Source organism: Gossypium arboreum, chromosome 1 (assembly GCF_025698485.1).
Source record: "Gossypium arboreum isolate Shixiya-1 chromosome 1, ASM2569848v2, whole genome shotgun sequence".
Taxonomy (NCBI): domain Eukaryota; kingdom Viridiplantae; phylum Streptophyta; class Magnoliopsida; order Malvales; family Malvaceae; genus Gossypium; species Gossypium arboreum.
In genome coordinates this window covers 3,861,282-3,875,129 of record NC_069070.1, presented here as the reverse complement: position 1 = coordinate 3,875,129, position 13,848 = coordinate 3,861,282, and the positions used below count along the sequence as shown (strand labels likewise).

The 13,848-nt window shown below is 29.9% G+C and overlaps 1 protein-coding gene across 1 annotated transcript; it reads right to left on the bottom strand.

Moving 5' to 3' along the window:
* Nucleotides 1–4,277: 4,277 nt before the first annotated feature.
* Nucleotides 4,278–6,126, bottom strand: LOC108482052 (protein ROH1-like). Its single transcript, XM_017785155.2, has one exon. The coding sequence runs from the start codon at nt 5,870–5,872 to the stop codon at nt 4,694–4,696; it is 1,179 nt and encodes a 392-aa protein (XP_017640644.1). The 5' UTR covers nt 5,873–6,126; the 3' UTR covers nt 4,278–4,693.
* Nucleotides 6,127–13,848: the final 7,722 nt, after the last annotated feature.

Sequence of the window (13,848 nt, the reverse complement as noted above, 5' to 3'; positions counted from 1 at the left end):
TAAAAGATGGAACAAAGGTGGAACTCAGACTCGGTGGAGCAAAGGTGGGGTCTTTGCGTTGAGTTCTTATGGTTGGTGTGTATAGTAAAAGAGAAGATGGGTTGTGTCATTGAAGAGAAGATCAAACAAGGAGCTTTGGTTAATGTAGGGGCACAGTCCACTCTGCTTGACTAAATGAAGCTATTGAACGAAATGCAGCATCAATCTGGTTTGTCTTTTCTTGGATTAGTTTTTTTGGTTATTCATCCTTGCACGCTACATAAGTTATTTCGTTGATCGATATTTAACTGACGACCAACTCAAGTTTCCTGTTAAAATTAGATTAATTTCTAAAAAAATCGTAATTTTGAGGACGTAAATCCTCCAAAAAAATCAATGACATATGACCAAAAACCTATAAACGTTGAGGATAATTTCGATAATTATACATTACCAGTATTCGAACAAGTAAACAAAAAGAAATTAATGAGGGATTAAAAAAAAAAAACAGTTGGAAAAATCATACTCTTGTTTCAAAAGCTACTATCATTTTCTTGTTGATAATTGAAAGTAATTTAGAAGGATTTGATGGTGACTAAAATAATTTTTAATTTATTTTGACTCACTCTTAACTCTTAAACACGGTTACTTGTACTTTACTTATAGCACCCTCAACCAGTAATCTTGGTATAATGATTCTTTTGCCATTCAACTTTATTAAATTTTTATTTTTATTTTTATTTAATTTTTTACTTCTTTTAGTCATTATACTTATATTTTTTTATTATTTAACGTTTGTTAATTTTGCTGAGATAGCATACATGTGGATTGACACATAAATGACTTATTAGTATTTAATTCATTTTACAAATTTAAAAATATTTTTATATAAAATTTTAAATAATATTAATGTTTTTAATTTTTAAAATAGTTTTTATAATTTTTAAATTTTAAAATTTTAAAATTAATTAAATAATGATGTGTCATCCACATGACAATCCACAAGTATGCAATGTTAGCAAAGTTAAAAAAACGCTAATTTTTTCATTCATTTTGTAGTGATTTGACAAAATAAACAAATTTAGTGGCTAAAAAGGAAAAAAGTTAAATGAAAAGTTAAAATGACTTTTTTTTTTTTGTAAAATTGGAGGGTCACGTAAATCATTATGCCAATAACTTTTTTATTTCAAGGATTATAAGTGTTGGACTGAATAGCTTGGTTGGATCGAAAATCTGATAATATTTTAATTTGGACATAATGATTAAATCGATTTCTAAGCAAATTGTTCAGAATCAATAAAAATAAGAAATGTGACAAACATCGGCATTTGAATCAATTTTATATTTTTATTTAATTATTGTCGGACCAACGATTGAACCAATCAAATTAGTTAAATTGAAAATTGATGATTTGATTGATTCGACCATTGATCCGATTATTGAAACATTAGTTATTTTAAAAAAATCCTCACATTCCTCCTACTCAAATTCATCAATCATCTTGAGTTGATATTCCTTATCGACATTGACACTGGTATCAGCACTGGCACTAGCATCGACAGTTAAACATCCACGACAAAATCCGTTTCAATAAATATTGAAGCTAATAGAAATTTTAGGGTTCTAGTTCCATTTACATTCTCTTAACAAATTTGTTCACTAAGCACGAGAAACAATTGGAACCTTAATTGTAAAATCATAACCAACTTAGCAAGTGTTCTTCTTTAATCACATGTGTTTAATCTTGTAGACATTAATATAATATAATGTACTTCACAACCCGAAATTCAACCTGTTCTTAGGCTCCTGAAACTCGACCCATCTCGCAAGGTCCACACACTACGCCTCACCACTTCACAAGGTCACCGATGTCACGTGAGGTGCGTGAGCCACACACACCCAATGTCCCACCTCACCACTTCGCGAGTTATCGAGGTGTGATCACTCCCCACCTCGCGAGATCACCTTGTCAACTAAGTACGAGGAGATAATGTGTGAGCACCACAAACACCATCGATACCTCGTAAGGCAATCATCATCCGAGTTGATCCCATCAACCTCACCACCTCGCACTTCGCTCTCTATGACAATACCTTTCTATAAAATGAATATATCTAAGGGTATGTGTTCAGCATAAAATGGGGAACGTGTCATATGCATGGCACCTAGTCAAGAAAACATGTCATGTACAGAACACTTAATTGACTTCTAGCACATCATATCAGGTAATCGTGTCTTATAAATATGGAAGGATTGCTCTCAAAGGAGATGATGACCAAAAGAGAACCTCAACATAATATAATATAATAAAACTTTTAAAAATTCGGAATGAGTGGTAAAATATTAAATAAAATTCAAGAGAAAATAGACTAATTATGTATAAATAAAATTCATATCCAATTTGGAAAAAAAAAACACCACCGACTTACACGGTTGTCATCCCCACCTAGGGGCAAAGGCAAAGGTGGCTTGGACCCTCTTAATTAAATGCTCCAATTTAATTCTAAATAATTTTATTTAATCACTTTTATTCTCTTTGTTAAATTAAAAAAAAACTTTAATTTTATTATTATTTTTAACAATCTCATTATAAATCCTGGTTATATCTTCTTTTTTTTTACATAATACTTAGACTATCCATAGCGCCTCCTCACCTCATAAATAGGAAGATAATGCGTTTCAGCGAACTCGAATCCACGTCTCTTACATTGACAATAATGTCTATGCCAATCAAGTTAAGATTCAATCGACGAGAAAAAAAAGTTGAAATAAAAGTATTACGGAGGTTCTTATATTAAGAATTAGAGTGTATTTTATTTCTTTATTTTAAAAATGAGTAAATTAGTCACTATAATATATCAAAGAGCAAACTAATCATTTTTATTGTTAAAAACTAGTGCGGTCGATAGAATAACTAGTTACACATGTACATCATCTTGACATACAATGACTAATTTTATCAATAAAGATAAATAAAATTTTAATGAATAACTAGTTTGTTTCTTAATTTAATGTACAAAGATTAATTTATCTATTTTTTAGTAAAATAAACAAAATGCAACGTGACTTGATATTTTTATTGGACAATTTGTAATATTTATAGATTATTTTAGGATAATTAATTATGTCTATAATTTTTTTATTAAGTGAAAAATATAACACAGAAATAGATTTTATAGATTGCACCATACTTTGCAAGTTAGAGAGTTAAACACTTGTCAAAGAAACAGCTGTTTAACTGTATAATCACCAAACCTTGTTTGAGGTTTGGTTTTGTTGTGTGTATAAGGTTGTAAATGTCTGTCCCACATCCTATAAATATATCAGATTTTTTTAATATATATTTATCTAACATAACCACAGCAATAGTATCCAAATCTAATACAGTCAACTCATTCCTTGTTGGGCTGATTATCATCCCCAGGTTCCAATTGCTTAAACGCGCTAACTGCTAAAGCAGCCAATCAAATAAACGTTAATATAATTTTTCCAATTCAAATAAACCTATGAGATTGTTATTCAATTGATTGACACTTGGCAATCATAAATTTTTCTCACTTCCCAATCAAACCAGCCAAAATAAAAGCAAATCAAAACTGGCCAAGAAAGCTTAAAGGAAAGTCATGCAATGAATAGCATATGAAAATGGTGTACAAGTACCAATGTTACTTTGTGTCATGTAGTGGTTTTTGTCATTTCCGATACGTTATCGGTTAAGATCGACTCAATCTTTTTTTTACCTTGAGATACATAGTTAGTTAAATAATGTATTTGTCTATACGAGTTCGCATCATCATACAGATGAAATCATACTCAAGGGCACATGTTATTGTTGTTTTTAAAATAAGATATATGTTAACGTACATGAGATTTATTTAATACGTCATATTTAGAGACCATGTTTTATAAATAGAGAAATTAGCCTACATAAAAGGGATACTCACAAAAACATTCAACAAGTCAAATAGGAAAAAAAAACTTAGAGATATTGTACAAGAAATTAAATTTTTTTTACTAAAAATTAATCATTACACGTAAAATTAAAGAATAAATTAATTTTTTTGTTAAAATTTTATTACTGTTAAATACTAGTATGATTTATGGAATAATTAGGATATATAAAGATAAGTTTTGAACGGTATAAATAAACAGAATTTTTAACAAAACTCGGTTTACTTTTTAACTTAACGTAGATGAACTAATTTATTTATTTGAACTTTTATGCAAACGAATTCATAATATTTTTATGGGCGAAATGTTAAATAAATATGAAAAATAAAAAAGAAAAAAGAAAAAGCTTTTTATGTACTAATCAAATCAAATTACAAGTCTTTAACATATTAAACAAAGGGGTATATTTTTCACATAAGAAATGCTTTTGCTTCACCACGAGTTAGTGGCTGAAGACTGTTAAAATAAGGTCTAATTTTAATTTTAGTCCCTTTAGAATTCTAAAATTTGATATTTGGTCTCTCTACTCTAAGTATAACCAAATTAAAGTGCAGTGTAAAATACCAAATTTTAGCAGAGGGACTAAAACCATAATTACACCCAAAAAAACCACCTTGGTATGGCTCATCGGTTCTAGTCTTCAAGGGCCAAAATAGAGACAGGAAACACCCCTGAAGAAAACTGAACCTGGGAAGATCAAAGCCATTTACCTTAAAAATGTATTAACTTCAAGGGCTTGTCGGAACCAAAGACCGACATGCTTTTACAAGAGTGGCGGTGATGATTTCCCAACTTGGTCCAAAGCATTAAGAAGCTCAGTTCTGGTTTTTACAATCCTATGAAACACTTCCCTAATCTGCATCTGTAAAGGCAACAATCCTTCTTCCATTCTCCGACAAGTCTCAGCCAATTCCGCCGCGTGTGCCGCCGCTTCTTCAGCTTTCTGATCAGTTATATCTCCGTGAAACTGAAAAGAATCAGTGAAATCCATCAAAATATTTCCCAGTTTCTCCATTTTCTGCATCTCATCTAATAATCCCGCCGTCCCTTTCTTTTCCTTCTTCTTCCACTCTTCACCGATTTTCTCATGTAACCCAATGATGCTTTGAGCCCAATTTAATTGCTTCGGTGCCGGAAAATGAATCGCCGATAACCCATTTCTCTCTTGACAAGGAATCGCAGCAACCAATGCCCACATAACGAAAACCATAATCACACTCATTGTATAAACAGGGGAAGCCAAACCGGAACCCTCCGCCCCACGCGGTGGGACGAGGTTGTTAGTCATGGCTTGAATCTGTTTCGCCGCCGACCAATTCTTCGCCACTTGGTTACTAACAGACCTGAAATGTTCCGGGACACGATCTTTACTACTAACACCACGGCGACTAAACGACCAACTCCTCTCCGTCGCTTTAGCAGCGGAGCATTCTTTATCATCAACGTTCATCGCCGATATCAATGAAGTCAAGGCCTTTTTAGCTCTCCTCGATTGTCCATCGCCGATGGGTTTTTGTTCCAAAGCCGAAACAACAATCTCCGCTAACTTTTGGTAATGCCTGACCGATTCCAACCCATTAGTTACCGCATTACAGACATCCAAAGCCTTAACGGACCGGTCTAGAAATTCAGGGATCAAGCGATCGAGAGGGGGTTTAGAGATCTGAGAGGGGTCATTACCCATCATTAAAATCCCCTTGAATTCGGCTTCGCAACAAAGGAAAAAATCAAGTAGCTTGCGTAGCCATGAAATTGAGAGAAGGGCATCGAAAGGGACATCGTCTGGTGACGATAAAAGCTCAGCGAAACGCTCAGAGACATGCTTCGAGAAGAGCTCCAAGTCTTGAAGCTCTTGCTCATGATTACCGTCCATGGCTATAACTTGGTTTCGCCTGATACTGATTCGCCCCAAGAAAGAGGCTTGGTAATCGGTCGCCGGCATTTTTGTCGGAATATTTTCTGGGGAATCAAGGAAAGACAATGAGAGAAGGGAAAAATGGAGGCGTTTTAGGATAAAAAAGAAAAAGGGGTGTTAGGGGTTTATATACAAGGGGGAGAAAATGATGGAAAGTAGAGTGTCGGGGACGGAGACCGATTCTTCTTCCTTCTATGGGACGCTGACTCGGCACTTCGCACTGTTCTTTTTCTTTTTTTTTTAATTCCTTTTTCCAGATTCTGCACTCCATTCCTTTTTATCTATAGTTTTGGAAAATGTCAGAAATAATTATTTTTCTATAAAAAAAAAAGGGAAGAAAATCTCAAAATAATGACACTCTCGTGGAGGTCATCATGGGCCGGGCCGGGTCGGTTCAGATTGGGCCCAAATAAAATTTTAGGCCCGACCTAAAATATGGGCCTAAAAATTTGTCTAAGCCCTGCCCGAAATAAAATTGCTGAGCCCGAGCCCGGCCCTGCCCGACCCATATTAATTTTTTTTCTTATTTCATTAAATAAAAAATTTAAAAATATAATAAATCAAATATATTTAAAAACATAAAATAAATATTAAAACAAATAAAATGATACTAAAATAATTAGTAAAACAATACACAAATTGACAATATAATAAAAAAATGGTTATGTTAAAATTTTAAAATGATTAAAAATAAAATAAAAAAATATATTAATATATAATTGGATGGGCAGGTTGGGCCCGAGCCAAAAAACTCTTACCCGAGGCCCAGCCTTTTTTCTAAACGGGGCTTATTTTTTTGCCCAAGCCTATTTTTCGGGCCTATATTTTTATCCAAACCCACCCATTTTTCGGGCGGGCCTTCGGGCTGGGCGGGGCCGCCCGGGCCATGATCAGCTCTATTGACTCTTATGATTTTCTTTTATTTTATTCTCAATTTACAAATCTAAAATGAATTATTCTTAATGAGATTACGGTATTGCGCCGCACTATCATCTAAAAATTAAAAGTACGAATTGTCAGATTGCTATTAACAATGGCAAAACGAATGTAGCTGTAGATTCCATGGCAGCATTAGGAAGAAATGTTCCTCTTGGTTTGAAAATTTATAATGTTTCCCCCAAAATGATCGATATGGAGATTCTACAAAACAGTGTCAGTGCCAGATATAATTTCTGTTATGGCTAAATATATTTAGCTTCCTTATCTACAAAGAAAAAAAAATTAAAAACTTTATATAAATTTTCAGGTGATAACGTGGTATAATTTTAAAATATCATATATTGTGCTTTAATAATTGGACCAATGGTTGAATGAGTCAGACCACTGATTCCTAATTCAATTGCTAGACCAATAATAATTAAATATATAATTTAAAATCATAAAAAATGAAAAAAAAAACTATTAAACCAGTTCAACCTACTTAAATATTGGTTATTGTTCTAGTTTTCAATTTTTACCGATTTCGAGCAGTTTTCAATTTGATCAGTTCAACCATTTTGTTTGGACTAGTATACCTGTTGGTTCTTGATCTGACCGACTAGTCTAATCATATTTCAAGAACACTGGTCACATAATCAAATCTTGATGAAATTCAAGTTCAGCGATCAATATAGATTTAGTTGTTAAGTTCAAATACCAAACTAACACCCCAAAAATCATAGGTACAAAAGTGAACTTAATTGTCAGATTCGGAAAACAAAAAACATATTATCCCTAATGAATTTAACAACTGCTATTTAATAAGAATTGCAATTTTAAAATTTTAAAAAGTATAGCGACTAAAATTACTAAATTAAAGTATAATGATTAAATCCATAACTTACGCATGGTATAAATACTAATAGCATAATTTTCTCTAGTAAACTTTTAAATAAATAGTTATATTTTTGTAGTTAGGGCCAAGAAGACAATTTAGGAAAAAAATAGTACAAATATTGTATTTTAAATTTTAATAAATATTTTATTAAATGTGAAAAAGTGACTAATCATGCACAATTATTATGTATAGGTTTCCAATCCTATCACATTCAATTTTATTTGTAAGTTTTAGTATTATTAGGTTTGAGTACTATCGTATAAGGTTATGAGGTTTTTGTCATATCTATTCTTTTTGACATAATGCTTAGTATTACTTATAATCCATTCTCAGCTCATAAATAAGAGGATAATACGTCTCGGTGCATAATGTCCATGCCAATCAAGCTAATGGTGTGTTTAATATTACTTCTAATAAGCACTTTTGGGATAAAAACACTTTTGGATAAAGACATTCCTAAACAAGCTGCTTTTTAAGAGAAGTGCTTCTACCAAATCAAAAATTGGTTCAAAAGTACTTTTTTGAGAAGCTGAAAATTTTAGCTTATCCCCCATAATACTTATTTTCTTTAAAAATGCTTTTGAGAAACATTCTTGAACTAAACCCAAGACTCGATCAACTTTAAAGAAGATAACTTTAATCTAAAAAACTACAAGCTTTTCCTATTGCATAAATAGATAAAATTTCACAATAAAACCCAAAGTTTATGGGAATAGCATTGGGCTTCATCTAGATTTACTTCTACCTATAACAAAGTCAAAATTGTTGAAGGGATATAAAAATAAATTGTGGATAAATATACTTAATTTTTACCTCTTGATCGAATATTTCTTTATTTCAATTTAGTAAAGAAAAATTCGATAATTTTTACACTTAAATATTAATAATTTTAAAATTATTTTAAACTTTAAAGAGAGAAATATCAAGATTGTATGTATACATTTTCACAATGAGAATGTATATAACACCAAGAAATATGACATCTTTTGAGATTAGAATATTACTAAATGTGTACGTGAATTAAATTTTCATTGCATTGGAACAAAATTAACATCTAATTATCATATTTATCTTTTATACGAAACTATAAAAATAATATAAAATATATTAATAATGCTAAAAGTATTTTTCAATTACAAAAATTATTATTAAATCACATAATTATATTTAATATTTGAATTTTTTCAAGATCAATGTATCTATTACTAATAATAATAATTAGTCCTTCATCGCTTCGAAAATCGAACTCCTCATCATGTGAGTAAGGAATAAGGAAATCAATTATCATATTACATCTCATAGTTAAAACTCTATTTTTTTAAGATATCTACCACAAATAATAATTACTAATCCCCTCGTCGCTAATATATTTATAAAAATAATTATATTTAATACAATTTATAAAAAAAAAAAGGGGTGGCATAAATTGAAGGGAAGTGTATATTTAGAGCGTGGCGTAGGACCGGGTAGTTGTTTGCCATATGGAGACGAAGTCCAGCCCTCCAAAGCCGAAGCCTAAGCCTAGTCTTCATTTTCCCTAAAATATATATTATTGAAAATAAAAAATACAAAACCCTGATACGCAGGGCAGCGTTAATAGTTAAATAAATATAACATAAATTACGGGAATTTGGTAAAATAATAAGAATTTTCTTTTATTTTAATTAATGATTAAGGATTTAATTTTTATTTTGATATAAAATAATTTTAAAACTCGTGATTAATATTTATTTTTTAATAAATTTATAAAAATACGAAAAATTAATCATTAAATCGTTCAGATTGATATTTCGAGAAATTAAAAAATATATATATATATATATATATATAAAAAGAAAAGCCAAACCCAGGATGTTTTTGACCCGGTCATTCCATGGTGGGACCCACTTCATGTCATCCTCTTTGATTCTCTACTACGCGCCTGCACGTTTGCACTTCATTCAGCCGCTTGATGTTTTGACAAATTTTCAACGTTCTCTCACGAAAAACGCTTTGCCGGCCGTCCACGTAAGCTTTTTTAGTATAAATAGGATTATGATTGGTTGATTTTAGGATGAGATTTTTATGATGTGGTGGGTCCAAGTAGAAGGGGGCTTAACTGGCAATTTGGACGGCCTGGATTTCCTCTAGATTTGATGTATCATTATCACATAATTTAGGCCAATAACTTTTTTTTTTTGGTTGAAAATTAGGCCAATAATTTTTAGACCAAATTTATTGGGGGAACTCTTTATTATTTAGTTTATGATTAGGATAATATAATTTTTTTTTTGTTCTTTGAACGAGGCAATTAATTTTACTTTTTTTTGTATTTTTATTTACTTTAATCCTTCAATTTGATAATTAAATTCATTTTAATTCTAAAATTTTAAAAAATATAATTTAGATGATAATGCGGTACAATATTAGAATGTTACATAAAGTGTTCTAACAATCGAACCAGTGCTTGAACTGATTAGACCTCTAGTTTCCAATTCAATCGGTTTGATCGATTTATCTATTAGACCAACAATAATTAAATAAATACTCAAAATTTTATAAAATTAAAAAAAATATTAAACTAGTTCAACTATTGATTTTTTCCATAATCTTTTTTATTTTTTTATCGATTTTAAGTAATTTATAATTTAATTGATTTGAATCGATTCTCTTCACGAAACACAAACTCAATTTTCCAATCACAAGCAACTAACTTTTATGCTCCATAGTACAACATTATCATAATCCATCTCACTCTTCATACACAAAGATAAAATCCACGATAAACCAATAATAAATTTAATTGCACATTTCAGGACAAAAGCTATACACTCTCTTGCAACTATAAAAAGTTCTGGAAACTTCAGGGTTTCATTTAGAGCAATGAGTGTGCTGTATCATTGCAGAGCTAGCATAGGACAAGGAAATATTTACATCATACTAGAGTTAATTTTTTGTTTATGCTAAATTATAAAATAAAAATTTAAAGTTAAAATATATTTTAGATTTCTACTAACTTTATAATTTAATTTCTAGTTTTATTTTTAAGAATTTAGTCTTTTTATTTTTAATTTAAAATTTTAAATTTAGTTGTTACTGTTAAATTATTTTTATTGAATTATCTAGTGTGACATTATGAAATTAAAAAAAATTACTTAATAGCATGTAAGAATAAAAATAACATTGAAAATAATTATGTGAAGTTTTTCTTAAAAACACCCGCTTAAACTTGTCATGATAAAATATTTTTTTGTTTGAATTGTGTTCCTAAGAAAAATTGGTGTTAGCATTTTGATTGAAATAGTTAAACAAATATTAACTGTTATTATTTAGACTAATTGATGACATTATAAAAGCAAAGAGACTAAATTATGTCAAAATTTAAAATATATAGATTAAATCTCAAGTTTCAACTTAGTATAGGGGCTAAACCGTGTCCGTCTTTAAGACCCTTAAAACATTCGAATTATATATGATCAAGTAATATTTTAATTGAAGTTAACAATATTAACTATTTGGACTAACTGATAATATTATAAAAATACTGAGAATAAATTATATTAGAAATTAAAATATAAATGTTAAATCTTAATTTTAATAATAAATGGACCAAAACTAAAATTTACAACTTTCTTATAATGCCCAAAAAAAAAAAAACTCGGATAGTGGCCACTTGCATGTCTACGTACAAAGTTTGGAAGGCTTCAAATTTAGTAGGGCAAAGACTTGTGATGAGAGATTTGTCATGCAACTTTTTTTTTCTAGAAAAATGTATCAAATTATGTAACTAATTTGTGTGTTCCGTATTTCATGCTATTTTTCTGGTTTTAGTTGTTTCTTTAGTAGTAACTCAATACAACTAAACCAATAATTGAACACTAAAAATTGGTACTAGAGCAAGAGCTAGATAAATTTGGTAAAGTTCCTATTGTTGAATTACTAAGGCAAGGAAGGAAGTTGAATCTTTAAACCTTATGATTGATGACTCTAATTACGCTTTTTAGAAAATACAAATTAGGGCATTCATTAAGTTCATAGATTAGAAGATGTGAAGAGAAATGTTTACTGGTTGGAATTTGCGGACTGTTGAAGTAAATGATGTGAGGGCACCTAAGCCAAAGTTAGGGCAAACAATTTTAATTTGAAGGCTCTTAATGTCATATTCGACAGTATAAATACTTAAGAATTAAAAAAAAAAAATAATGGCACTCACATGACAATTTACTCGACAGTTTTCATATACTTCATAGAATTTCAAAAATAAAAATAATAAATTTTAATCAATTTTAAAAAAACAAAACAGTAAATAGTAAAAGCGATGTAACAGTGAGTAAAGCTAAAATCAAAAGAAATATAAACTAAACTTAAAAAAAAACTAATTAAAATACAAAATGGATGGTAATTATTTTGATGATTAATGAAAATCATGACGTGCCAACTACTAAATTATATATAGCAAAAACAAACGCGTTTTCTCGGAATTTTATGAAATTCTGTAATTCAACTACACTTTTGGCTTTCATTGTCATGAGATCACCCGAAAAACAAAGGAGATACTACTTCATATATATATATATAGTTTTCACATTAATTTTATTATTGTTTCGGATAATATTTAATTTTTTTGACACATAGTTCCTCTTTAACTTATAAATAATAAGATAATATACTCGAACTCACATTTTTCTACATTGGTAATAATATTTATGCTAATTGAACTAAGACTCGATCGGTATTTTTAATAATATTTATTTTTACATATTTTTAAAAAATATGTTCGTTGACATTGTAAAATAGGTGTCCAATATTGCATAGTTATAGATACCTATATTGTTATATAAAGGGTTTGTTTTGTTGTGTGGTGATTAATTAATTAGAAGTATTAATAGGTAGGACATGGTTGGTTGGTGGCAACAAAAGAACTGTGGCACAACACTCTAACTTCCATAAACTGATATGGGACAAAAACGTGGCAATTGATATTGAACTTAGAAGCACATAGGTCCTATCTCACGTGACATCCATTACTTGAGTTTTGGGGTTTTGGGTCATGTCACATGTAAGGTTGTTAATATGGTATTTGCATGTTATTTCGTTATGATATTGGTATTTATTGCTATTGATGTGTTTTAATATGTGTGAACTGAAAATCATAAATGATTAAATTGATGAAAGAGAAATTACGTGGAGTTTAATTAAAAGAGAGAAGTAAAAGAAAGAGTTCCCTCGAGTTACGAAATTTGGGGAGTAAATAATGGAAAATTTTATATGCCGCATGCCCTTCCTTGACATGATAAGATTGCAGAGTTTATTAACGGTGAGTGACAACGGTCATATCAAATTGGTTAAGCTTAGTGTAGACTTGATTTTAGGTAGGACATGAAGGTTGACAAACCACCTTTCTTAGTGGAGTCTTGACAAGGCTTGCATTATGTGTAACACATGCAAGATACGAAAGTTGAGTCTAGTAGCAAGATTGTTGTATGTGATGTAATAAGTATAATAACAACACACAAAAAAGAACACCCAGAATGTTTAGGCAATTTAGTGTAAAATTTATGCTCGTCAGACTTTTTTCAAGATGAATCTACTACTAAATCATAAAACAAATAATAATTTAAGCCCAACCAATGACTCAATTGTTAATGATCGAGATTTTTTATAATTTTATATATATTTTTTGTAATTCGATATCATGACCTTAATTCAATTAAGTAAAATCTTAAAATAAAAAAAAAATTTAAAATCTAGCTTCATATTTAATATATAAAAATTGTAAAGAGAGTAAATTTAAACAATGGAATAACTTTAAAATGGTCTCCTATTTTAGCCAACATATAAATAGACTTAGTCATTAAAAATAAAATATTCAAACGTCATTTATGATAATGGTAATTAAATACACTGTATCAAATGTGATTTTAATTAAGAGTTATTTAAGATAGACAACTATAAAATGTGAATGTAATTAATTTAGATTCTGTCCCATGAATTTTTATTTTTTTAATATTTATTATACTGTATTTTTATTTTTGGTGAATTATAATAATAGGGCAAAGTTCGATCAACAAATGCGGCTAGCGCGACTCAACCTAGGCTATACATGGGCAATGAACATCTTTTACTATCAAACCATCATATGTGGTTCTCATACTTCATTTTTTATTTCATATGAGATGATATCCTAGTTGACCGCCCGTCCAGACTT